General features: G+C 50.1%; 1 protein-coding gene across 2 annotated transcripts in view; it reads right to left on the reverse strand.

Moving 5' to 3' along the window:
- Nucleotides 1–26,508, reverse strand: part of exp (expansion) — a 334,236-nt gene that overhangs the window by 173,249 nt on the left and 134,479 nt on the right. For both annotated transcript variants that reach the window (XM_084602706.1, XM_084602707.1), the window contains exon 2: nt 5,181–5,340. In XM_084602706.1, the coding sequence (XP_084458832.1) occupies nt 5,181–5,288 (108 nt within the window). In that variant the 5' untranslated portion in view covers nt 5,289–5,340. The remainder of the gene's footprint in view (nt 1–5,180; nt 5,341–26,508) is intronic.

A 26,508-nucleotide genomic window follows, 5' to 3' on the forward strand; every position in this document is an offset into this window, starting at 1 on the left:
TGATCCAACGATCCGCGACAGGCGTACCTTGCGGTGGTTGCCCACCCTCTCTCAAAGGAACCCTCTGGTCACTGCGAGAGAGAGATCACAGCACGCCCTTGCGTGCTTGCGGCGCGCACTCCGTGTCACTTTGTGCGCGCAGGGGAGCCTAGCTCCTCGCGCGCTCCCTTGACACGGTGACTGCGTATGTGTGTGTATGTGCGTTTTGTATATATGTGTATGTGTGTGCGTACGTGCGTGTATGTGCGTTTGTAAATATGCGTATGTGCGTTTGTAAATGTGTGTGTGTGTGTGTGTGTGTGTGTGTGTGTGTGTGTGTGTGTGTGTGTGTGTGTGTGTGTGTGTGTGTGTGTGTGTGTGTGTGTGTGTGTGTGTGTGTGTGTGTGTGTGTGTGTGTGTGTGTGTGTGTGTGCCGCTGGAGGATGGCGTTTCAATAAACGTCTCCTTTGTGAACTTGGAGGTTGGTGTCCTTGCAGCGAAGTGCTCTCCTCCCGGTGAAGGTTGAGTGCGCGCTGCAGTGTTTCAGTGCGCGCGCGGTGACGGCTGATCGGGGCTTCGGCTCGCGCGACGCTCGAACCCGCGGTGGTTGGTGGCCTATGTCCACGTAGAAACCACAACCTGTACTTATTACGATGTCGCTGTCTTGTTCTGAACAGGTATTGACTCTTCAACTCTCGTTAGGCGTGTTCATTAAATACAGCAAACAAAGAAAAAAAAAAGCACGCAGGTTGACGAAGCATGTCAGACGGCCAGAATCGTTTCCCTCTCTGTTTGTATATTAATTCCACCTTTGTTCTCGTACAGGCGCGCACAGCGCGGCAATTACGGCTTCGAAAACGGCCTTAATCTACCTCTCACGCTTTCTTTCTCCTCGATATACGCGTAGGCGCTCCTGCGACGAGATGTCTAAAGTCAATGAGGTGAAGAGAAAAAAAAAAAAAAAAAAACATCTGCCAAACCCCAAAAAATCCATTCTCGCATTCCTGACGCCTGCGGAAATTTGGCTAGCGGTGTTCGCAGGCTCAGCGTCCTTGCCACACTTTCAATCTCGATATCCGATCCTGCCGCCTGTCAATCTGAAAGAAGCCGCACGACTATCAATAAAAAAAAAAATATATAATAATAAGCTTGTATGTATGTGGCCCTCGTACGTACATACACGAATGATTAAGATGTGAAAAGAGCAGAAATGCCGCGTTGAACGAAAATGAAAAGAAAAAAACAACAACAAAGGAATCAGGAAAGTTGGTTTTGCTCGTAATGCCGCCTGCGAGCATCTGGACGCGTTGACTATCGGTCAACTACGCAGGAGCGAGCTCGAAGGCAGCGCGGGGCTGTGCCAGCTGTCAGTGGACACGACGAACGGTGTTTAACCTTCTCTCTCTGGGCACCCACTCATTTTCCCCCGTTAATGCGAGCTATGTTCACGATAAACGGGGTAGGTCAACCATCGTACTCGTGGGTACCCACAGCCAGCGTATACGCACAACCAGAATCAGAACGAAAGGTGAAACAGCCGCGCGGACCCCCTCGGCAAATGAGCGTTCCCGAACCCCGCAGTGCGCACGACCAAGCGGCGAGGATCCAGTGGTGGGACAGAGAAGGGCACGCGACCCGCCAGCCGTAATCCGGGACCTCGGCCGGCGGCGGGGCTTCGGCGGTGACCTACTTGGCGGCAGGGCTGAGGCAAGCTGTCTCGGCGCGCGGTTCGCGTGCCTGCGGCTTACGCGCGTCACGAAGCGGGCTTTAATTGCGAGCCCCGAATCACGAGCTTGCTGCTCAACTCGTGTGCTAGCGCGTGCGCGAGTGCACAGACTGCACGCGCTGGGGAAGCAGGCGCGCGGATGTTTGTGTTGCGGTAGACACGAGCGGACACGGTGGCGGAAGCTCACGCTGCGCACCGCGTCCCGTTCCTCCGGTCTCTTGCTTTCCCGGGCAAGACGACAACGACGACTGTGATGACGGCGCGTGAACTCGGGGCCACGTGTGTGTAGTGTATACATCGCTGCCGGTTGCGACACTTTTGATGTCGGGCGCACGCATACGTGGTCGGCTCTTCCGCGCTCCTAGCGCTGGCGGCGCTGTTGTCGCGCGCTGCAGGCATACAGCGACTTCCCTCCGAGAGTGCTTCATACCAGCGTCGAGTTTGCCCCCTTGCGTCCGGCCGATACACGAACTAGTGACTCAGCAAGAATATGAAAAGCATTATTTGCGGGTGCATTTCGATTAACGTTTTTTTTTGTGTTTTTTTTTCTGTAATCGTTTCTTCCCGTAGGTTAGGGAACTTGAGTACCGTTTGTGCACTCATTTGATTTTACTCCTCTCTACGTCGCTGTGAACCGTCCTATAAGTTAGCTGATCACTAGCCTGCATCACATCCCGTTGAGATGAGTCTTGGCCGTATACGTGATTTGTAGCGCTTCGGGAAAAGCCATATCACCACTTCTCCCGGTGGTTCTCGGGGGTTGTTTAGGTATCGCAACATTGAGGTGGCACGGGTTTACTTCGATAAGCTGAATTGTTTCTTAAGACGCTGGCATGATCTATGATACAAGATGGCCTGGTTAAGCTTCATTTTGACGGACTCCAGACCTATTAGTGTAGAGCCAAACATTGAGAAGTTGTACCAGTCGTTGGTCGCATACGTACTCCTAGCAGACATTTTTTTCCACGTTTCTAGCAGAAATACTCAGTTTGTAGCCGACTAAACCTTATTAGGCAAGACTTTTACTGACTGAAACATCCGGTCGTTCAATCAGATCACGCGCATCAGCTATGGTTTTTGCTGCTTCGCATATTTCTTTCTATTTTAATACACTGCATTAGCAAGGTGACGATTGACACGCTCTGAAGCCGACAGGCTTGCTAGCCGAATGCCGATCTCCCCGACTGAAAGGGCTAGCTTCCAGAAAGAAAAGCTCGGGCCTCATTAATGAAGGCTCGAATGTACCTTGTAAGCAGCCTTTGAGTGAAATGAACAAGGATTGCTTTTGTTTCGTAAAATATGAATGAAGATGGCTCAGGCACACAAACGACTTTGAGACCCACCTGAGCTAGAAAACCAACGGCAGCAGTGAAGAACCAAGATATAAAGACACGCAAGCCAAGCTGCTTATCATTCATGTTTTCTTTTAAACATTTTCTAGGTTACAATAAGCTCGACCTTCGTGCGGCACGAGAAACAGATGAGAGCTGCTCCGTTGATTTCCAGTAGTCCTCTTTAGGGTTGCAAGGGAAAGGGGGATGGGAGTCAGCGTAGATAGCGAGATAACGGGACGAGCAGGCACGACCCGTATAGAAGGCGTACACTTAGCAAGACCTTGGTCGCTTTTGAATCGAGCCAATAACGCGAGCGCCGAGACAGGCGCACGGTCTCCCGGCCGGCGTGACGTCGATCGCGCAGCACTGAAGCCGAAATCGTGCGAGCTCCGCACTGCTCCTGCGTGAACGCGGGGCTCAAATTTGCATGATGAGTTGCGGTGCGATGGTGTGGTGGTAGTAGTAGGTCACCGTTTTTGCACGGCCCTTTCATTTCTCGGCGCGTCTCGCCTTTTTTTCTTTGTTTTTGGCGCCTCATTGTCTTTTCATCGCACGCGCGTCGTTGTTCATATAGCGGTCGTGACCGGGCCCGAACGTGATGGAGGCAAATCGTCCACGCTCGAACGGTTTCCAGTCAGTTGCACCGGGGCCGCCATGTTTACTGCATGTCCCGTTCGCAGGCCGTCGCCTCGGTAGGCCTATGTGGCGTCCATGCGGGAGGCAATTAGAGACATTAAAACGATTTCGACGCTTGTAAGAATCGCCGTTAGCTCTGCTCCATCGTACGACTCGACACGATGCCACGGACGCGGTGCTACCACCGACTATCTCGTCGAGCACCTGTAATGCGATATCGACCGGCACGAAGTGGCAACACAGACGGCATTGAGGCTCAGCCGGCAAGGCCCACTTGGGAAATTATATATCAACGGTATGCGAATAGCTGGGGCACCCATTTGCTTAGCTTGAGGTGGGTGATTAAGCTGCGCGATGACGCTGGCCGGTGGTGATAGCGCCGCGGTGCTGGATAGTGGGGTGTTACATCGACAGAAACCGAACCGTTAGACCGGCTGTGCAATTCGGAATGGGCAGTTTTGAGGAGAGTAACGCCACAATGAGGGCTTATACCTACAAGCCCACCTTGTCAAGAGTTTGGCTTCTTGAAAAGGGAGGAGTCCTCCATGGCTTCTTGTCTCCCTTTTTTACGAATCCATCGAGCTCCTACTTAACATTTTCTCTCGCGTGCTTCTACGAAAAAAAGAAAAAACCTAGTCCAGTCTGCACCGTCATATAACCACTGCTGAGACACGATTGATACTTCTTTAATATCTGAACGAAAGCGTTTACCAAGGAGGGAATTACATAAGGGAACGGAAAGCAAATGCTTTTAGCCAGTTCCGGTATACGGGGTTCGAAGTTTGGCTCTACAGAAGCAGGAAATCGAGAATGAGATAATGGTGGTGGAATGAAACGGTGTGCTGCACTGACAGATGTAGGAAGGTCAAATAATGTCCCTTTATTGTCTCTCGCTAGATGCTATTTTGCTCTGACCTGGCTCAACTGCCTCTGGTTGCTCAGCTGGCTCAGGAACTTGTGTTCTGAAAGGGAAGCTTACCTTCTTTGTCTAGCTGAACTCAGGCTGCTGCACAATTATTCTAACGTCATTCTAACCATTAATTTTTAACTTAATCTTTGTTCCACCTTCTTCAATGCATCTGTTTTTCAAATGTCAAGGATCTCTAAGATAGCTTCAGGTGAGAGAGATGAAATATGTATATTTTTTATTTACTTTTATCAATGCATCTCCTCTGGCTTCTCCTACAACAGGCAAATAAACTATTAAGAATGCACGCGCATCTGTTAGGAGCGTCACGAGTCCGCGAGACAAAAAGAACGACAGCTCTCCCGCCAAATCGCGCTTTTGCCCTAATTTAGACTCGCGCACGGACTATACGCGGACACAAAGCGCGAAAATTTGTACGGAAAGCTGCAGCTTGTGTTGGAGTGGGAGCAGGCGGATACGCGCTTCTGCTGCTGTGCCACCAGCGCTGTCGTTTACACCCGGATGTGCACCTCGCGCGTGGGGCACGTTAGGAAGGAAGATGAGGAGCCGGAAGAAGGAGGCCGTGTAGTGTACGCACCTTGAAGAGCTTCTCCTTCTGGTACCAGACGTCCTCTTCGTCCTCAACGGTAAAGTCCACGTTCAGCTCGTCCCTAGAGCGGGAGAGGATCTTCCGCCGACTAATCATGGTCGCCTCGGAGCTGACGTCGCCGCTGCACTCTGCCGCCGACGGCTCACTCCTGCGAATAGCCATGTAGGAGACGGGGATTAGGAAACAGCCCACATAAAAGAAAACACACACAAAAAAGAAACGGCTCATACCGGAAACGCAGTATACAAGTATGCAAAGGGCCCTCTGAAACAGAGGATACGTTCACCTAATTACAGCACAATCGCCCGACTGCCACTCCGTTGTGGACAGTGTCTTTGAAGGTAAGCCCGTGTGAGGAAGTTTTGAAATTAGGGCCCACTACTCAAAGCGGGCTGGAAGAACACTAATGTCGGCTGACTTTTGCTGTGTCAGATACCAACGAGCTCAGAGGATAGCCTGCAGATGTACAGGGTTGTCCTCAGTTATGGTGAACACTCACGCTCTCTCTTTGGTGCACCCTGCAGTGGGCTTAACCCGGCGGTTCACGCTTCGAGGCAAATTGCATAGTAGGCCTTGCGAAGCGTCCCTCCCAGGTCCATCTGCGCATGCGCCATTTTGTTTCGATGTCCGACCGTTTATGGTGCAACGGCTTATGAAAGAGAGCAACCGCTTGCTCGAGTTTTCACCTGCTTGACAACCCTGTACATTGGGGAAGTTCAAACATTGCTCTAGCTTTTTGTACTCGTTGCTGCACCAAAGAAACGTGGAATGCACTGCAGGTTTCCGAGTGACGTAACGCACTATAACTATTGACTGTTTCCGCCATTCCGGGAAACCAGCAGCGCAGCCGCATTCCGGGCGCGCGGGGTTGACCTATATACCGGAGGCAATGGCTGCGGCAGCTGGCGTCTGCTTCTGGCGCAAGTCATGTTCGCAAGAATGTACTGAGCTCACTCGTGCTTGTCGCCTAACCACAACCTTTTTCTTTATATATCAAGAACGGAACACATTAATGCGATACTTAGGACCCGTTTCTGCTAATGTCCCGTCCACTTTAAGTCAACCAACCCATACAAAGCGAACAAGCCAGCGGCTGCATTGGTAAAAACTTCAGTCGGGAAGCTCTTTTATAGGGCAAGGCCCATTTTTGGCACTCAAAATAAGAAAAAAAAACTGCTGTACAATAAAATAGTACCAGATAACAAGCTAACGTATTTTTTCCATAAACAGATCACTATAATCATCAGCCAGACTATACCGACTGCAGGGCGAAGGCCTCCCCCATTTTCCTCCAATTAGCCGTAAACAGATATTTCGCACTATAGAACTGCATGGAGAGCGTAGACTTGTTAGTTCGATTTACCGGTGACAAACAGAACGCATCTTTGCCGATATGTCCCACATATGACAATTGTGTACATTGTTATAGAACGGGAGCACTCACACCAGCCAGCGCCAGGCGTTTTAAGCGACTGGTACCGCCGTTATTTGGTGAAGTTACTTGACGAAAAAGTAAAATAAATACATAGAAACTCCTTTTTTTTTTTATGCGACTCCATCTTCCGGGCGCAATGTCCGTGAGAGAAGCATGACACTTTTCACAGCACAGGTAATGTTTCTTTTTTGTCCTAAAGGGGAGTGATTTTTTTTTTGTTTTTTTTTTAATGTAGGGGATTAGCGTGAGTTCTTAACGTCACAATTAACTAGCGTCCAGCTTTTAGTTATGGTTTTAGTAGCAATAATAATTTGTCATCGCGCAATAGAATAATTGCAGTGACTTAAGATGTGAGAAGGCTAAATAACTATCGAACTTTATTGAGATACGGACATAGTGTTGAGTTCCCACCTCCAGACAGGCGGTCATTTGGATGGCGCCCACTGCGTATCGTTGTTCTTGCACATATTTTTTTCTCGAGTCCTGCTCGCATAAATCGCAACACTTTCACGAATCGTGAACAGGCGAGAGGTAAAATACCAGATCTTAATCGCAAGTGAGGAGGAATATACAGTGGTCGCCATACACAAGCAAACCCGAGGCATCTGAGACCCAGTTATTTCTTCTCTGTGTTTTCTTTACTAAATCACAAACAAAAGAAACCGGGCAACAATAGACGACCTCCCTCTGCTACTCGCCGACTTTTTATTCTCTTCAAGACCTAGCGAGAGGCGCTAGGTCTTGAAAGCGCCTTTATCCACCCAAACCAGTGAAGCGTTCCATCTTGCCTACTTTCTTCGCTTCCGCTATGAAACCTCCTCTTAAGCACTGCCTCAGCTCATTCCGGGCAATTGCGTAGCAGAAGCAACCAAAACAATTGGCTCGCCCCGACCCACAAAGCGAAATACGCAAACGTCCGCTTTGTCTCCTAAACCGATGTTTCCGGTGCACCACGTCGGCTGGGACGTGGGAAGTTAACCTCACGGTGCGCGCTTTTACTATAACCTTCCGGCTGTGGTCTGGTCGATGCCCCAATCGTAGCGTAACGCCTCTTCAATCGGTTTTATACGGGCGGCTTTTGGATGTCCGTTTGCCTTTGTCCTAGAGTCTAGACAAAAAAAAAAAAAAAAAAGATTTGAAGAGAAGAAGCTATTGGAGCAAGATAATAAAACGAGAAAAGTAGGGTATAACCCGCAGTTCTTTTTGTTTTCTTTCGGGATTGCATGAAAAGAATCGCTTTCTTCCGGTGGAAATAAAAGTGCTGTTTGTTGTCCGGCGCCCGTCGCTCAAATTGCTCCCTGCAGTGCTGACGCAATGTCAGAGAAGGGTATAAAAGAAGAGGTGCTCGAGTGCGTCAGCAGCTAAGGTGTTTTCTAAGGCAAGCGAGATGGAAGGAGCAGGTGTGAAAGGGAGACTTTCCAAATTCCGTCTACCGTCAAGAAGCCGGAAGAGGTCACCACCGAAAACATGTTCTGAGGGATGCTAGCAAGGAGTCACGACTGCCCGCTTAGAGGCCTTCCAGCCTTTCTACTCTGCGCCCGTTTCGTCGTTGCGAGGGAGGCGTTTTTGTTTCTTCTTCTGTGCTTTCTCCGCCTACCAGCAGTATAAAACGACTGCCGCCCTCATTCACGACGGAACATCTTTATACCCGTCATATTTCCAAACTTATTTTGAGGGGAATGAAAAAAAAAAAAAAAACGCAATCGTTCTTGTTTTTATTACTTCTCACAGCCAGCTGTGGCAACTTTTGTGAATTGTTTCAATCGGGGGAAATCTGACGCGCAGAATCCACTAATCTGGACGCTGTCTTCGTTTTTTGAGAGAGGTGTCCCGATGCCTCGGGCATTAAACTTTCCAGCTGAAGCAAGCAGCGGAAAGTATGGAAACGTTCGCCGTTTATCGCATAGTTGCTTGCATATCTCACATTCTGATGAAAAAGAAGGGGGGGGGGGGGGGGGGTCGATAATTTTGCCCGCTAGGCACAGCGCCGGCGAAGTGTCGACGGCGAAGTCAGATGTCGCCTGCGGTGAGGTTACGAAATCAGAATGATGCTCCCCATTCGAACCACGCCCCAAAAGTAACATCTAGGTTTTCGGTTTAACCTTTCACACATTGCAGCGCTTGTGAAATCCGTAATAGTTACGACGACAGCGTGCGCGGCGCGGTCTTTGAACCTGGGGCAGTGCGTCGTGTTGTACGCACACACGGGTGCACACCCTTACACGGTGCATTCCAGTGGACTATACCCAGCCACCAGCAGAGGCGGCCCAGCGGTGTGGCTCTGCACCAGCACGCACCCGCGTCTGCACGAGCCAGTCAGCTGAGCGCGTGGTCCGCGTAGCGTGCAGCCCTGTTTGTATAAACACGTGGCGCGAAAAGCGAAAATACACATTTCTTTCCCCCGAGTGCGGCGCTGCGCTTCAACGCTGCCGCACGTTCAGGCCCTTCTCGCGAATAAACTTCGCTCTCTAGTTGTATGGAGTGTGTATATATACATACACAAACGTACGCAAACAAAAAGGGGAAAAGAGAAGTAACGTAGGATCTCTTGAGTGTTCCGTGCACAGCGTAGCGGAACGGCACGGCAAAAGCGTTTTGCGCCCGATACGCATCGCGACCTGCGTGGTTCACCCACGTACTGGGCGCGCTTTTAGGGCTTTTACGCGGCTGGAACGCTTGCCCGCTGCTTAAAGGGGGCGGCGAGCGAAAAATGTGCGAACAGAACGTGTTGCAGCCGCTGGTCACGTAATATTTACGGTGGGCAAACATCGATGACGAGAAAAAAAGCTGGAACTCAAAGCGGCCGCTCTGGATATGTATCGGAGGTCGACTTGGAGCAATTCATCTGAAGCTGGTGCACGGAAGCGGCGTGAGTTGTGTAGTCGGCAATGATTTCACGCTTTTTTTTTTTCTTTCTGCCTAGAGAGCATTACTATGGGTATATACAGTGCCCAAGAGGTAAGTAACAAGCCTAACCCTGGTGCAGCGATAAAATGCGCTGGTCAAGAAGCAGCGAGGAAGGGAACGAAATAAAAATAGACAGAAGCGGGGGTGGGTATTGAGAGGGTTTCACAGAACTGCCCTAGTTATGTCTAAATCGAGTCCCTCGTCGTCTAGTATAAGAATGAGAGGCCGTGCGGTCAGGCACTTTAATGGGGTCGTCGCTCCCTGGAAAGAGAAATTATAATCGCACCGAGGCACACACCCGATATAGGAGACTACGCACTGCTATATACCTTCCGCGCTGGTTTAGGTAAGCCTTAGTTTCTGAGTCTGCGGTGCACGACTCGGTTGCCGTTTCACCAACAGAAGGCCAGCTTTGAGATGTCGCACACTGCTGTGTATGGAAACTGACACCCACGCTCAATTTGCAGTTGTGCATCCGCCTCTTTCGTGTAGCCGAGAAAAAATGGACACCTCGAATTCCAAGAGAAGCGAGTGGTGCGGAAGTGAAGGATGTTCGGCTGAAAAATCGCCAATGTTGCAAGGCTTATAGCGCCACACGAAGTAAGGGGTCACATAGGCGAATATCTGTGCTGATAATCGAGCGATCATCATAATCACGATCATTGCTGTTGTTGTTCTGTCGAGGATCATCGCACCCGGAAGCCGCCGACGCAAACAAGCCAGTTTTACTCGATCGTCGAGGAATGCCTCCGAACGCTTTTATACGCTCGACAAATTTCGGCGGCGTCGCGTGGCAGTTCCAAATCCGTCCTTTCGGAGGCAGCCCGCATCTTGTGTTCACACGCTTGCGAGCAAGCCTAAGAAAACAGCGAAACGGGGTCAGCATTCGGGAAACAAATCCAAGGTTATTCCGTTAACTGTAAAAAGAAACAACGCAGCAAGCAGCGCCCGCATACCGAGCGCGGGGCAATATGAGAGTGAAAGAGGAAGTGGCGTGTTTGGAGAGCCAGCCTGATTTAATATATAAGAAAGCAGAGAAGAAGATGCCAAAGGAACGGGCGCCGAAGGAGGAAGAAAATTTCTCCAAGAGGCACGAAAAGAGGATGATCCTCGCTTGGCACGGATAGAGCCGCGCGCACGTATCGACGCGGTCGTATATATACTCGAAGGAGCAGCCAGCTCTTGGGCCTAACCTTTCTTTTCCTCTTGTCCTGATGGAGCGGAGCGCCGCCAATGGGTTCGGCTTCGCCATGTTTGGGTTACTCGGGGTCATGGTCGGCGTTGAGACACAACCGACGCTGATGCACGCACGCTTTCTTCGATCACGAAACCGTCTCGCGCTCATCAAGTGATGGGCAGCTCGCGTCTCGCCCAAGGCTATATGGTCCTATATGGTCGGCTATAGACGGGAAGGGAGAGTTTTACCAGTGGAGGTTAGGTTCACTGCTGGGAGGTTGTGATCAGGCGACGCCATTCCAGCGTTCGGTTGCAGGCTGCGTCTGCAGCTGCCCACGATAGAGCTGAGAGTACATAACAGAGGTGCGAGTTTTATTAGACGTCAATAACCACGTGCTGCAAATTAAATGCGTCGTAGAAGTAATGAATATGAAAAGGAACCTTCGGCCATAGAAAACACACCTTATCTCTGGTAGAATTAGGTCACTGACGGAAGGATGACCTGGCTGCTGCTGAAGAAGCAGCGAAGTGAACGGAAAACAGATGTAGTGGACGTTGGACAGCGTAGCAGTTCGGTTGTGTTGGCAATACATGACATCGAAGTATAAGCGCACACAAAGACGAGGACGATGAAGGACACACGTGCGTTAGTGTGTCCTCCTTCTTCGTCCATTGTCTTAACGTGCATTTATACTTCGACATCATGGATGTTGAACGCGTACACTTTAAAATCACATTCTTCGGAAAATGCATAGTCTGTATGAGGTGGTCACCGAGCTGAGAAACCAGTCTGAAAGCTGAGCGTGTCCGGGCAAAAATAGAAACACCAGTACTTCTCAGATGCACTCGAGTGCATATGTGATATGTGCATATGTGCATATGTGATATGTGCATAAGTCCGCTCAGCGGGGCTGGTTGGCTGACCGACGGAGCAATTAAAGTACTCGTAACCAGCAGCAATATAGAAGTGCTTAGCACCGGCAAATAAATATGTACATAGGCAGATAGGCTATTCATTAAAAAAAGACTTCTTTGAAAACAAAACTCTTGCTTTTTTCATACACGTTTCTAAGCTATCACTTTTCAGCTGATCTACTGGACAGATCACCTTGCACATCGTGCTATAGTCCCCAAAAGGATGGCCGCACAGGCTCCTCTCCTTTAAAGGCGGCATAATCCGCTTCACGCATGCCTGAGCTCCAAACTTCAGTCGTTTCTACTGCAGTAAAATGGGACACGACAACTTTTATTGCTGACAGGTTTTCAGTCGAACGAGGAACAAAGAAATAAAAATAAAATGGGGTATCTAGTCCTCCTTGAACATGTAATCCACGCCGCAGGGCCTAACGGGTTCTATTTTCCCTCGTCCATGGCGATGTTGCTCTTTATCGGAAGCGGCAGACCTCGAAACGGCGCGCCTGTAGCCTACACGTGCAAGCTGCCGTTACGCGGTCGTCGCGACAAGGGACACCGACCAGGCAGTTTTGTGTGTACGACGCGTCTGCGGCCCGGCTACTTCCTGGTCTTCCGGGGCAGTGGAGAAAATGAGCGGTCTACCGAGCTTGCCTTAAACGCTGCGTCTGTGCACAGACCCGCACTTTGGGGCTCGTTAGGCTCCTGCGTTCGGCGGACCCCGACGCGGGCAATAAAAGCGGCCGTCATTAAAAATCGCCCATTTCCGCGGTAAGCGAAGCTGTACCCTCTTGGAGAAAAGCGAGACATCAGGATTCAGTTTCAAGAACCACACACCATGCTTTCATAAGGCAGAATAAGCAATGCCTTGAGGAGCGATTATATAGCTTGTACCCACCAGTATAAACCGCCATTAACATTTGCTTAAAAACCCAAACGTGCGACTACCGATCCCGCAAGAAAACGCGCGCTGATTCATATCTCTAGGACAGCGAAACAGGCGTACGGGACGAAAGCCTCGAAGAAGGGGTGGCGTGCAGTGCGGAGCGTTGGCCATCCGATAGAATGACGTCCAGGAAGGGATCCGCGTAGCACCATTCTACGGGACGCTTACGGATTTAAGCTCTGTGCAGCCAGCGGGGTAAGGACATCCCGGTGGGCGGCGCTGATGTTTCACCAGCTACCTTTTTCTGGCAGCGCGGGCAGCTTTCGCAACTGCACAGCCGAATGCGGCACAACTCTTTCACGCCGCTGCCTCAGTCACGACTTCGCTTCGGGCAGCTGCCGGTCCGCTTCCTGGCGAGAGTAGAGACCGGGGAAACAGTGCAACATTCCACGACCGGAGAGAATGGTGCGCGGCATGGAGCCCTCCAGTGGCACGGTATCCCCCGAGTAATCACGCGGTGTAGGATCGGTTTCGAAGGCACAGAGTGCCGCTGCTTCCAATTCGAGGCACGTTCGAAACAAACGATTCGGAAGGAGGGAGGCGGGCGAGTCCAGTTTACCACGAGGATGGATTGCAGGTGCCGGGCATATGGAAGGAGCTGAAGCCAGTACATGAGAAGCAAGTGAATGAGTGCATGTCTTATAGCTTGGTGTTTGATACGCTTGCAGCCAACGCGCGTTAAAGCCGAAATACGAAAGTGTGTTTGACACATTCGGTCTAAAAGTGACAAATGAGCACGCCACACTGCACGTAAGGCTATGCGTAATAGAGACGCCCGGTACAACATGTTGACTGAACGGGCTAGCTGGAGATGTTATGAAGAAAAGACACGCAGCGGTGGTGCTAAGTGTGCAGGAAGTTTCGGCCGCATTTTTTTTTTTAAACGCGGAATGAACCTCAGCTCGTCGATCTGCTGAATCACACTGGGCATAAAATGGACAATAAGGGACTTACATTTCACGTCTTTTCGCATGTAGCCCCAGAGATTAACCCCGTGAAGCATATTGCTTCGCACTGACACTGTAGTGCACACATTCTTCATTGCGTTGCAGTTCTATGTGCTCACGCGCGGCGTCGATGGATCACCCGTATTGATAACTCTCTGGCAGGGTTCCCATGGAGACCACTAAATTAAATTCGTAGCTCTACGGGATATTCGACCTGCAGCATCAAGCTGTACTTTTTTTTTTTTAACGTAAATTGGGAGCGAGAAGCTGTTGCCCAAATAGTAGCATGCTTATGAACCCTCTAAAGGCACGTGACCTCGTTCCGTGAACAGCCATGACAAGACTGCACTGCACTTTCTCCTGACATTATCGGTGGCAGTCGCGTTCAGCGCAGCGAACATGACGGCATTAGCGACAGCACAACACTAAACAAATGAAGGATATAAAGCAGCCGAATAAGTAGTCGCTGCTCTGATGCGAGCACGCCCTTCCATTGACGCTGTACCGAGACATCAATGCAACTCTTTGTGCACCGTGCCATGCAAACTTGTGTTCCCAGCGCCTTCGCTAACAGCACGCTACATCTCTTCATCTGCCGCCACTACAACAGCGGTCATACCGCAACGCATGCAGGTACGCCGCAAACGTGCAACCCGCCATCGAGGACGTCCCGAGAAGCGCTGATTGACGGCTTGCGGCATCGCGTGTTGACTTCGGTCGTGCTCGGCAGAAGGCAACGTGCAGAGCAGTACGACAGCGTACACGCGCGACTGGCGCGACGGTATCGAGACTTACGATCAATACCATGGCGTGCAATCAATCAGTCGCCGCGGCTGTAAAGGCGGAAGGTGATGTCTTCGTATAGAGTATTTCGAGTAACGCATGCTGCCGGAAATGCGCCTTGTTTGCCTTTGTGCACATGTATGCGGACGTGCGAAACTATTGGATATCGCCCTTGTGCGCCCCCGTGTCGATCGAGTGGTGTGTTTCGTCAACGTGTTTAAGGCCCAGCGCGAACGATAAGAAGCGACACGCAGGTAGAATCCGTAAAGTTCACCTTTTGTTTGGATATAAAGCACTGGCGTTGCGGACATGATTTTCTCAACGTCACCCTGCCTGTGGGGTAATAATTGGAGCCGTCGCTACATCGACAACTTCTACGTTCAATAACCTGTAGGCTGGCCTTGACATGCAAATCAGAGGTTATAGAGATGTTGACATCTTCATAATCCACTAAGAAATAATTCTCTTTGCCGCGTAAGCTGGTCATTTCGAGGTTAATCGTGACAACGGTCTAAGTTTTAAGCAACGGGTTTCCGTGACGCAACCTAAACGTAATTAAATAACTTCGCTTTAATGGTACGCCGATGTCACCGTCTACTTTTCCATCATTAACTGTGTGACGCCAATCTTAGCATTAAAAAAAAAATGTATCGAGAGTCCCGAAAATTATGCACGTGCTCTTAGCAATTCTCAATAAATTCGGTTAAAATGGTTTAGTTTGGTTTTAGGATTTAACTTTCGGGCTTTCAACTGAATTCGGCTGAATAGATTTACTTTTGTCTATTATGCATACACCGACAGATGGAGACATCGTCCTTTCTGAGGCATCCAATACAGGCACTCAGTGTGAAATTCCCACCAGCAGCCAGCATACGTTCTCCATCAACTGCCACGTCTCGGAAAAACGAGAAGAGCTAATTCTCCTTGACCGTTTACGCGCTCTTTTAAAAAGAGAAATGCCATTCTCTTGTCTGGAAGGTGTCCTTTAAGAGAGACGAATGACACGCCTTCAGTCGGCTTCCTGGTACTCAAATCACGCCAACGAAACCGATTAGGCGCCTGCTGCCATCCCAGCTTCAACGCGAGGTATAGACTCGTCCGTCCTTCTTGCTAGCTAAGCTCGGAGCCCGTACAGTCCCGTGTATGGCTCCGAGCGGGTGCTATCGTGCTGCTCCCATGCGGGGTCTTCGAAGTAGGCCGCCGGCGTCGACGTTGGAGCTCCCCCAGCGCGCCAGCCGACGCCGCCGCAGTCGCTGGAGCGACCTACTTGCGGACATTGACTCGGCACCGCAGCCGCCGGCTTCCTTCGTCGTGCGCGCACGGCGGCGTGATAACGAAAAACAAGGCGGCTTCTTACGAAAGGGGCCCGTTTCGCCAGCAGCGATTCGGCGGGGCCTCGGCATTGGAGTCCCGTTACACAGATCCGCCCGGCGCCGCCAACGGTTCCACACTGTGTCGGGCCTTGGGCGCAGACAGCAACGTCGGTCGGTGGCTGGCATTCTATAGAGCTGCTCGGCGAGAGAATAATAATGCGCTGCCAAACAGCCCTGCGCGCACCTTCGCTTTCCACAGCTCGCTTTGATATTTGCCCCGCGACGAAGCGCTTGTACAGAGCGTGCAGAACGCGATCGCGCAGCGTGGAAGGGGCGGATACTTTTCGTCGGGATTTTTGAGAGCCGATCGACGGTGGCAAGAACGATCGGCTGGCCTCGACAGCCGTCAGATTCAATGACTCAATCCCCTTGACAGTGCAGCCACGGCTTACGCTTTCTTCGCAAAGGATCTGGCTCGCGGAGGCCAGCTTCAATGGATTGTACAAGTAAGCGATAACTCGAGAGGAGAGCGATATAGGTCTGATCGGCCATCGAGGGAGCACGCGTGGCTTGCGAAGTCAGGTCAGCTATGGTGGAACTAGCAGCGGCGTGGAATGTTCGCACAAAGGCCGCTCAACGCACCAGTTCGGATTCATGATTTCGGGCAACTTGACCGTGTTCGAGGCCCTGCGTCGACGTCTATACGAGCCTGTTCTAAATGTTCGGAGTAAGCCCGAGCGAATGGAAAGCGGCAACAATGAAATTCGCAAAGCCTTGGCATATACTGCAGCGCCGTCCTCTCTAGCCAGCTTCATCGGGACGCCAAGAGCCGCAGTCAACACTGAATCAAACACTATGGACAAGTGGGCGTGCTTCGCTGCCCCGGTATCCAAACCTTTAGTTACGTGTAGGTGCAACCGGCATACACCCACCCGCCCCTCCCCCCTTTTTCGTTTTCTTTTTTTTTTTTTTTTGTATTTCCAATCCAAACTGACTGGAGCCGCTTTCCAGCTGAACCAAGCCGCAGGCGTGTTCAGGTCATCGTTCAAACGGGGTCCCGACATAAAGACGCCGGTCATAGACAGCGTTGACCCTCCGACCGTTCTGAGCACAACTCGCTTGTATTTAATTTCAATAATTTTTGTTTATTTTTATTTTTTTGACGTTTGGCGAGGAAATAAGCGAGGAGTCGCCACTGTGCCCCCGTTGCGTTGTATAGCAATGCCATGAATGGAATGCTCGTACAAACACCAATGCTCTCGTTTTCCGCCCGAAGGCACGGCGAGCTGCGAGTGTGCGAGAGATCGCCCTCTGAGAATCCGAACGGCGCCGCCGCACAACGTTTACTGGGAATAGAAGCACGCCCGCTGAGCTGGCGAGAGCGCGCGGCCCCCGTTGGGACTCTTCGGTCCCGTCGCTCACTTTCTTCTCTTCCCTCCTTCTTCTTTCGTTTGTTCTTTAGTACGCTGCGTCACGTGTCGTTACCGAAACGGAGGTCACGTAGAGGGAACGGTTAGTTCGCACAGGAAGGCGTGGGAACCACAGGCCATCTCGAGCCTGTGACGTCACACGCGAGCTCGACCGGGTTCAAGGTATTCTGGCCATCCAGCGGAAAGGGGAAAGATAAATAAACACAAAGTAGAAAGAAAAACAACGTGCCGATGGTGGGAACCGAACCCACGACCTCCGAATAACGCGTCCGGTGCTCTTCTACTTCGTGTTTATTTATCTTTCCCCTAAACATATTACATTACTAATTTACGTGATTATGAAGTAAAAAATAAAAAAAAAGGCAAAGTACAATCCCCAATGCTTTCTTTGGCCTCGCCGACTGTCGGCTTCTTTCCTTCATATATATATATATATATAGCAGATCAATTAAGGGGAAATGAGGGTGCTCGTTATAATACATGAAGCAAAGAAGCCAACAGTCGGCGAGGCCAAGGAAAGCGTTGGGGATGGTACTTTTATGTATTTTTTTAATGTTTGCTTAGATAATCACAGAAATTAGTAATGTAATCTGTTTAGGGGAAAGATAATTAAACACAAAGTAGAAGAAAAAACAACGTGCCGATGGTGGGATCCGAACCCACGACCTCCGAATATCGCGTCCGGTGCTCTTCCAACTGAGCTACATCGGCCGCTGTCCCCCCTGCTACTTGCTTGGGTATTTATGTTGTCTGTATACGAACCTTGAGAGTGTTCACCAGCGCCACCCTCAGCCATAGCGGCGGACGTAGAACGTCCTTTGTTACCGCCAGCGTCACGTAGAACGTGATCAAGAGCGAGGGCGAAAGCTGTGCTAGAACCCTCTTACGCTACCTACCGCCAGCGTCACGTAGAACGTGATCAAGAGCGAGGGCGAAAGCTGTGCTAGAACCCTCTTACGCTACCTATGGCTTCAAGCCATAGGTAGCGTAAGAGGGTTCTAGCACAGCTTTCGCCCTCGCTCTTGATCACGTTCTTGAAGCCATAGGTAGCGTAAGAGGGTTCTAGCACAGCTTTCGCCCTCGCTCTTGATCACGTTCTACGTGACGCTGGCGGTAACAAAGGACGTTCTACGTCCGCCGCTATGGCTGAGGGTGGCGCTGGTGAACACTCTCAAGGTTCGTATACAGACAACATAAATACCCAAGCAAGTAGCAGGGGGGACAGCGGCCGATGTAGCTCAGTTGGAAGAGCACCGGACGCGATATTCGGAAGTCGTGGGTTCGGATCCCACCATCGGCACGTTGTTTTTTCTTCTACTTTGTGTTTAATTATCTTTCCCCTAAACAGATTACATTACTAATTTCTGTGATTATCTAAGCAAACATTAAAAAAATACATAAAAGTACCATCCCCAACGCTTTCCTTGGCCTCGCCGACTGTTGGCTTCTTTCCTTCATATATATATATATATATATATATATATATATCGGCATCCCTTGCCTTGCCGTCTCGACCTATATATATAAAACATCTGGTTTTTTTTAACGTGCACTGACTTCGCACAGCACGCGGGCGCCTGGATCTTCGCTTCCATCTCAAAGCGACCGCTACGGCCGTTATTAGATTCCGAATTCTTCGGCACGGCAGTCGAACATCCTAGACACTGCACCACTGCGGCGAGGCTATATATACCCGAGGTGAGGCAGGATGAATAGCGTGCGCCTTGCTATTGAGTCCGTAATTATACAACGCCAGGAAATCAAAAGAGTAAGGACGTCACTCAACGATGATACGCTGACAAGCTGAGCGAAAATGGACGAGTTTTGGGCTTACGAGTGCAGGTGTCAAGCGCGCTCGGTGGTTTATTTTCTCTTTCACGCATAAGTGCCGTGCTGTGGCAAACCGTTTCGTCACATCCACTCGGCGCCCGTGGGCGTTGTTTCAGCAGCGCGTTTTTAGGATGACGCTGAAGAGTGTGTAAAAAAAAAAGTAAACAATGGCATTATCGAGAAGAAGCGCAGGACTCTTGCTAACGGAGCATTGCACCAGTTACTTGCGGCGAACAACTTTCAGCGTAAATATTGCGAATGATCTGAGCTACAGCCGCCGTTTCCCTTTCTACGTGTGCATACGAAAGCTGACAGATAAGGGCGGAAAGACGAAAACAAAACACACAAAAAAAATTCCGGGAGCATTGTGGAATCTACACTGTATAGAAATGCAAAAGCCTAAGCGTTGCTGATGCACACGATGAATCACGTTCGATCTCATTATTAACTAATGACAATGTCATCATTGTCATTAACACTAATTACAGCGTCATTGGAATCGCTACTATCATCCTCACGGCATAAAAGGAGGATTGTGATGTGCGTTTCACGATATCGCATGTTTTGTGATAGAGATCAATAAAGTGACCCTAATTCAGATTGATCTGGCAAAATCTGTTGATAAGCTGCGTCACGATTTTTAGTTTTCTGTATGGGAGAGTGCAAACATTGGTGATGTCTTGCTCAAAGGCATCGAACTATGTTATAAAGTGGCCACTACAAGACTGATTGTTAACCAAAACTTTACTAGACCTATTCCCGCTTAAATTATCTGTTCGGCGGGGCTGTCCGCTATCGCCTCTATTGTTCGCGCTATATCTTGAGCCCCTATGCTGTAGTATTATCAAGAACAAAGTAGTTCGTGGCTTCTCACTATCGCAATGTGAAATCAATATTTTGGTTCATGCTGATGGCACTAAAAATAGTGTGATCGAGGTATTGCGCGTTACTGAGCGTGTTTGCGATAGTTCGGGTGCGTCTCTTAACCTTGATAAATCAAAGGGGTTCTGGCTAGGTCACTAGGGTACAAAACCTAACTTTGTTTTGCCGGCATCAGGTGGGACCCCGAAGACTTGCAGTATTGGGGGATTCCGCTGCATCAGTGTCGCAATAGTGAGCCTCACTGGGATTCTCAGGTCACATCAGTTAGGAGACAAACCCAGGCATGGATGAGTAGGGAGCTGTCTTTATTTGCACGAGCGCAAGTTTGCAATGTCTTCCTGATTTCTAAGCTTATCTATGTATTGCAGGTGCTGCATTGTTCAAGAAACAAAGTACAGTCCATGCATAGAATTTTTGCTACTTTTGTGTGGCGCTCTCAATGGGAGCCTATGCGTCGAGATAATTTGTTTCTCTCTCTGGAGGCTGGTGGAGCTGATCGTCAGCACTTGTTTATTCATCGGCTTGTTTCAAGGTTTTTCTTTTTTAAAACAGCAAGCCATCGCTTCCTCCTTGTTGTGTTTAATAGACGATTAAGTGCTCATTTGCTAATTTGTTTGCGCCTACTGGTCATAGGAGTGAGGGTCCTTGGCGGCGTTTTTTAAGGAAGTTGCGACACATTCCATTTCCTCACCGTACGGTTTTTCCTTAGAATACCTATAGTCTACCCAAAAGACAGATGACAAAAGTTCTGATTGAGACGTTATTACCGATGCAATTGGCAGCCTTGCCTCCCCTTTCTAGACAATAGTGTATTAATGTGGGTGCAACGAATGTATAGATAATTAGCCGCAAAGACTTTTTTTTTTTTTTAAACTTGAAACGTCAAATTTACCTGTCAAAACATGGTATCGTGTAAAAACTACTTTTGTGCCATGGTCAGTGAACTGTTGCCTGTGTCAGCAGCCAGAAACTATACATCATTGCTTTGTGTATTGCGGTGATGCAGTGATTTTTTTTTCTTTGAAGGGGGGGGGGGGGGGGGGGGGTGGATTCTTCGATGGACTTTCAGAAAGGATATTGATATTAGGCCCAATTACTATAAAATTTTTTCCTACAGTGGAAGCTTTTGAGGTTCCATGTGATATTTTTGAGCTCATGGGACGGTTTAGTCTGTGGAAGAGCCGCATGACACATCGCCACGCAGAGCCACCACGTTCATCGCAGTCCCTGTTCAGAGAACAATGTCCTATGGTGCGGGAGTATATGCTGTGAAGGATCGACCTCCTGCCTGGTTACATTTACTCGATGCACGTATATGTCTCCCGTAATGTTGATGTGTAGGCAAAGTGAGACCTCGATACTTGTGCGACTGTGTATGACATGTTGCGGGATGCGACCTGATTAAATTGGCTCGAAGTACTCCCATGCAATAACGAAAACAAACAAACAAACAAACAAACAAACAAACAAACAAACAAACAAACAAAAAAAATCCCGAGAGTGGAGCAGCTGGTTAAAGCGCTCTGCTGGGGATCCAATGGATGGAGGTCCGATTCCCGGTAAAGATCGAATTGTTACTTTTCTGATGACGTCATCATGACGCCATTAGATGGATAGCTATAGTGTGACCGAACGAACGCCGACAGTATAAGCAATTAAAGGCCTTAAAATTGAGGGCGAAGGGAAAGGGGTTGAGGTGACGTTTGGAGACAGGAAACGTGCTGTCACACTATCACTCTTTTTAAGGTCCAGGCACATTATCGGCTCAAAAGGCTGGAATGTCGTACACGCGGAAATAAATGAAAGTTATGCGAAAAACATATTTTTGCCGTTATGCTTAAGCTTCACAGATTCACAAGAAAAATTAAGAAACATGAGGCCATCAAAATGAGACGATTTGTTTTCTTCTGCGCTTGCTGCGGCTATAGATGCAGCTGACAAGCTGAGTGAAGATCCTTTTGGATTTTCAGACTTAACTTTGCCCTGCTACTGACAAAAGGACATTGCACTTCTATTCCTGACGTGTCCACAAAAAAAAACTATTTACAATGGCGACTCTCCGATTCTTGATAGTAAAATAATTTTATTAACATCACCAGCTATCCAAATCATCCGACCTAGCATCAATCATAGAAATGCCAGGATCATCGCCGATGGTTTCGCACCTTTCAGAAGGACACAGACCAAGAGGCGTCATCGGACACACCACACGGAACGTTCATCTTGATAATTACAAAGCTTGCGTCATCGTATTCTTCGTTTTTGTCCATCTTAAAAGTGGCATCAACACCAACGGCGTTGCTTTGTTTAGACCGCAGAAGCTTGATCTCTTTCCTTCCAGTACGTAGGCACGTAGAAAAATTAAAAAAAAAATAGTAATAAAATGTAGTGATGTAGTAGACGCAGCGTTCACCCGTCACACAGAGGATCCGTGACTAAGAGTAAGGAACTGGGAAGCGATGTTGCGAACACTCATGGCAGGATATGCCACCAAGCGAGCGCTGGCCAAGTGGGAAGCGGACGGGGGTCGTGAGCGCGCTGTCTCGAAGCGGACGGGGGTCGTGAGCGCGCTGTCTCCACTGTGACCGAGAGGGAAGTCGCGCAAGCAGACAGGCAAAACGGAAGTCCAGAGGCGGCAGGTGTCCCCAGCTCAGCAGAGCCGCACATATTCATGGTGGCCAAAAGCAAAAACGTAAAAAAGAGAACGAAAATGCACATAGAAAGTGGATATCGACACGCGGAAGCGCTTGTCTTCATCGTGGGCAGTGCAACAATGTGCGGCTCGACACAGCAGTGGAGCCTCGATCTTTTCTCGAGGGTTTGCACTCGCTAAGAAATGTTGAACTCCAGGGCTGTGAAACATTATGTATGTTGGGACAAAAGCTCAGTTCCTTAACATTAGCAATGACTGGTCCTGAGTGGAGACTATATTCAGTCGCTGCTATACGGCGGCGTGTTTACTGCGAGGCTCCAGTAATGGCCGAATCCGGGGCAAGCGCTTTTAACGTGCCGCTGAAGCATTGAATACAGAAACTATTTGTCATTATTGGTTTTCTAATATCACTGCAAAAAATGCCTGCGCCCTGTTAGACACTAAAACATCATCGAAGCACCTTCCGCTCGGTATAACTATGTAGGTTCATTCCGAAATGCTGAATATATTACGATACTAGTGATCGCTATCGTTGCATTACGGGCCGCAGTTACGATTGTGCCGGAAGGTAAATGTCGCGGGCGCGTCACAATCGCGGGGACACGCGAATATCCGGGACTTCGGCGACGACGCGAAAGAGGACGTTCCGGGCGTGAAGACGCAAACGAGGAGGGGAGGCCGCCCCCGCCGCCGTCGTCGGGGTCTCGGAGCACAAAAGGATGTCACCGTTCTGCTTTGTCTCTCCTGCACCGCCGCGCAGCGCGCGCCGCCGGGAAGCGACCCACAAAGCGTCGGGCCGCTCACGCATGTGCGCGCGCCGACCGGCATGCCGAAACAAGGCGGACTCGCCGCCCTTCTTCTTCCTCTCCGTTCTTTTCAACCGCACGGGTTCTGTGCTGCTTATGCAACCAAGTCGTTATAGCGGAGAACCCTTGCAAGGACCCCCCCCCCCCCCCCCCCCCCCCCGCAAGCACAGCAGTGGTTGGCGTTGGCGCTGCCACAAGCTCTGCAACAGAGTGCGCACGCACGACCTCTGGCGGCGGCGGCGACTCGCGTTCCTTCGATACGACGCCGGCGATGTGATCTCGGCTTAATAATGCCCGTACGCGCGTCGTCGGGCGCCAAATGACGATCGAAGCCGTCGCCGATTCGATGCCAATGGCCCCAGACTCGAATCGGATTCTCGCGTGATCTTTGCTACGGCGCATGCCTGCCGGCGACTCTCGACATGGCATTCTCTTCTCGCCGAGTACCTCTCCCGTATCAAAAGAGCGCGGGAGGGTGGTAGCTGGTTATAAACGTAGTGCGTTGTCTGGCAAGTTGTGTTACGTACGTGCGTTTTGCTTCACCCTTATCGTCTCCCCTGTTCGAATGCTTAGGTCGTGACCAGCAGAAATGGAGCTGTGGCAGGGTTCTGCGGGCGGCATGCTGTCTTCCCTAACCACGCAAACTTCGTGGTTAGGGAAGTTATAAGACAGCCGATAAATCTCGTCACCGTGGCGAAAAAATAATCAAATAATTCAAATTACTGGTACTATGTATAGCGATTACTGAGTGTCAATAACCGTCAGCAGTGCCCCTCGGTAAGTAAAAAAGAAAAAAAAAAGAAAAAAAGTAAGAAAAAAATGATCTGCATCTTCACCCTACGCACCCCCCACATCCCCTACGTCTTCTACTGCGTAAGAAGTATTGCCAGTATAGCCTGCCTGTAGGATAAGAGAGTGAAGCCATCCCCCTTACCAAAGCGCATTTCACCTCTAATCTTTAAGGTGCTGCCCACGCACCCGCCGCAGCTCTCGGCCTACCCCACCAGTAGGAAATGCCCAGATATCATACATGTCTTAAACCGGCATTTTTTTGGTGTCACATTGACGGCGCCACATGACACCTCCCCGAACAAACGTGGCTCGCTCTGACAATATTCGCATTTTCAGCCTCACTCACTCACTCACTCACTCACTCACTCACTCACTCACTCACTCACTCACTCACTCACTCACTCACTCACTCACTCACTCACTCACTCACTCACTCACTCACTCACTCACTCACTCACTCACTCACTCACTCACTCACTGTATCATGGTCACATTGTAAAGCAGCGACTGGGTGCATTGTTAGTAAGCTTATTCTCCCGTTTGTCGCTCTCAAAAATATAGAAACATCGCTACAGACTGACCACGGAGATAGCAACCAGCCTCCTCTCTCTCAGTGCCTTTTTCAGCGTTACCCTGTTTGGATCAAGCGAGCCCTGCATCTCCCTTTTTCGCCTGCCCATGTTCCCAGCGTCTCGCGAGCGGCGCGGCACTGTTACGGGGGCGCTCTAATTGCACGCTGCCACTCCGCGTTTCGCCGTGGCTGCCTTGAACACCAGCGAGGGAGCGAACCGCGACCACTGCCCCCTGCCTGCGGAGGTGCTCGCTACGTCGACGAACGATCAGACTTGCACCACGAGTGTGCTACAGCGTTGCTGTTGCGCGGCGTGCGTTCACGTACCTGAGATGACGTTATTCAACCACTTGTCCGAGGCTGCCTTTCGTACTTGGTTCTAGTGTGTTCTTTCGTGTTCGCTTAACCTCTCTCTTCTTACTATTTTGTGCTTGTTTATTTCTGATTTTCGGACTCAGGCCCGGCCCACAAGTATGACTGCAGCAGTATCCGAGAAGGCGGTACCGGCGAATCATGACGGAACAGTGCAAAAAGAGTTGCTTGCAAACCCTGATGGGGCTGGAAGTGAAGCGAATAAAACGAGCATCTCCCTCGAAAGATGCACAGCCCATTCTTTGACCGGAGGAAGCAATGGGAACGCGGCAAATAGAAACGCACAGGGGACCGGGCTGGAACAAAGGAGGGCAGGCATACGTGACTTCACGTCACTACCAGTTTGCAGATCCGGTACAGACGACCAATGAGGGGGAATGCTGGGCAAGGGAAAGCCAAGTGAAGCGCGAAAGAAAGGGTTGCTGCACTCCGGTAAAGTTCCAGGTGCGGGATGGTGAGCAGTGGCTGCACCACTTTCGCCCTGCACGTTCTTCTTCGGCCGGCGTCTGTTCCTTGTTTGTTTGCGCTCGCGCAGCCTCCTCTTGCCCTTTGTTTCAGTGGAGAGAGAGCGGCCCCGTTTCACTCATTGTTTTCCGAATTATATCGCCGCGCGTGGTTGCGTGAGCGGTGCACTTTCGCTCCCGCCGCCGTGTCTCGGCCCGGCCGACCTGGCGCGACCCCGAGCCCTCGCGCGACCCCTACCGTGCCTACCGTTCGGCCGCTACATTCATCCGGCCATGGGATCGCCCGCCGGGGCGCGCGTTCCAAATCGTGCATCTCTGCACGCGCATGGGCCGGAAGGGGTCTGTCTGGCTGCGAAGCTGGATCACTGATGCCCCTGCAGATGTTGGACAACTTTCTGTGGTTATGCAGTTGGAAGGCACGAGCGTGACCCCTGCTTTGCCGAGTCGTACTGTGGCTGTGAAAAAGAAAAGCAAATACCTCTCAAGGAGGCACCACCGGTTCCAGCTCCGACCTTCTCTTAAGGCGTAGTTCGCTAGTTCACGTTATATATTTTTTCGCCACCTCTTCTGGTTTTTATTGGTATAAACTAGAGTAGAAAATATGAACATTTACAAGGTCCCCTTTGAGGGTTCCTAAACTTCCTCGAGTATCAACGTGACACCGGCTGTCCCTAATCGCTAAAAGACCCATCATTTAGGGGGAAGAAAAAAAAGCGTGTCATCACGGTATGTCCTTTACCCCGCAACTCCTACGTCTAGTTTGTTCTAACAGTATAAAAAACAGCATCGCAAAAAAAAAAAAAACATGATCAGTTCTAGCAGCTGATGAGAACGCGACTTCAGTCCATCAGCGCGTGCAAGCGTGCGTAATTACTGCGAGGATCTCGTTCCACCACTAACGGAATGGTGGCTGCTCGGACACTGTTAAAGAAAAGTCGCGGAGAAATTGGTAACGGGTTTAAACCGAAGCGCAATTCGATGGCGTCTGCGAACGAGTTTCCGCTGCCCGCGGGGCAACACTGAGGATGGCGCGCCAGCAAACCGTGCCGGTTCGCTCGTAAAACGTGAGAGGCTCGCTAATGTATGCACGGCCAAAT

This window comes from Amblyomma maculatum, chromosome 4, assembly GCF_055883805.1.
Source record: "Amblyomma maculatum isolate TAMU_Amacu chromosome 4, ASM5588380v1, whole genome shotgun sequence".
Lineage (NCBI taxonomy): Eukaryota > Metazoa > Arthropoda > Arachnida > Ixodida > Ixodidae > Amblyomma > Amblyomma maculatum.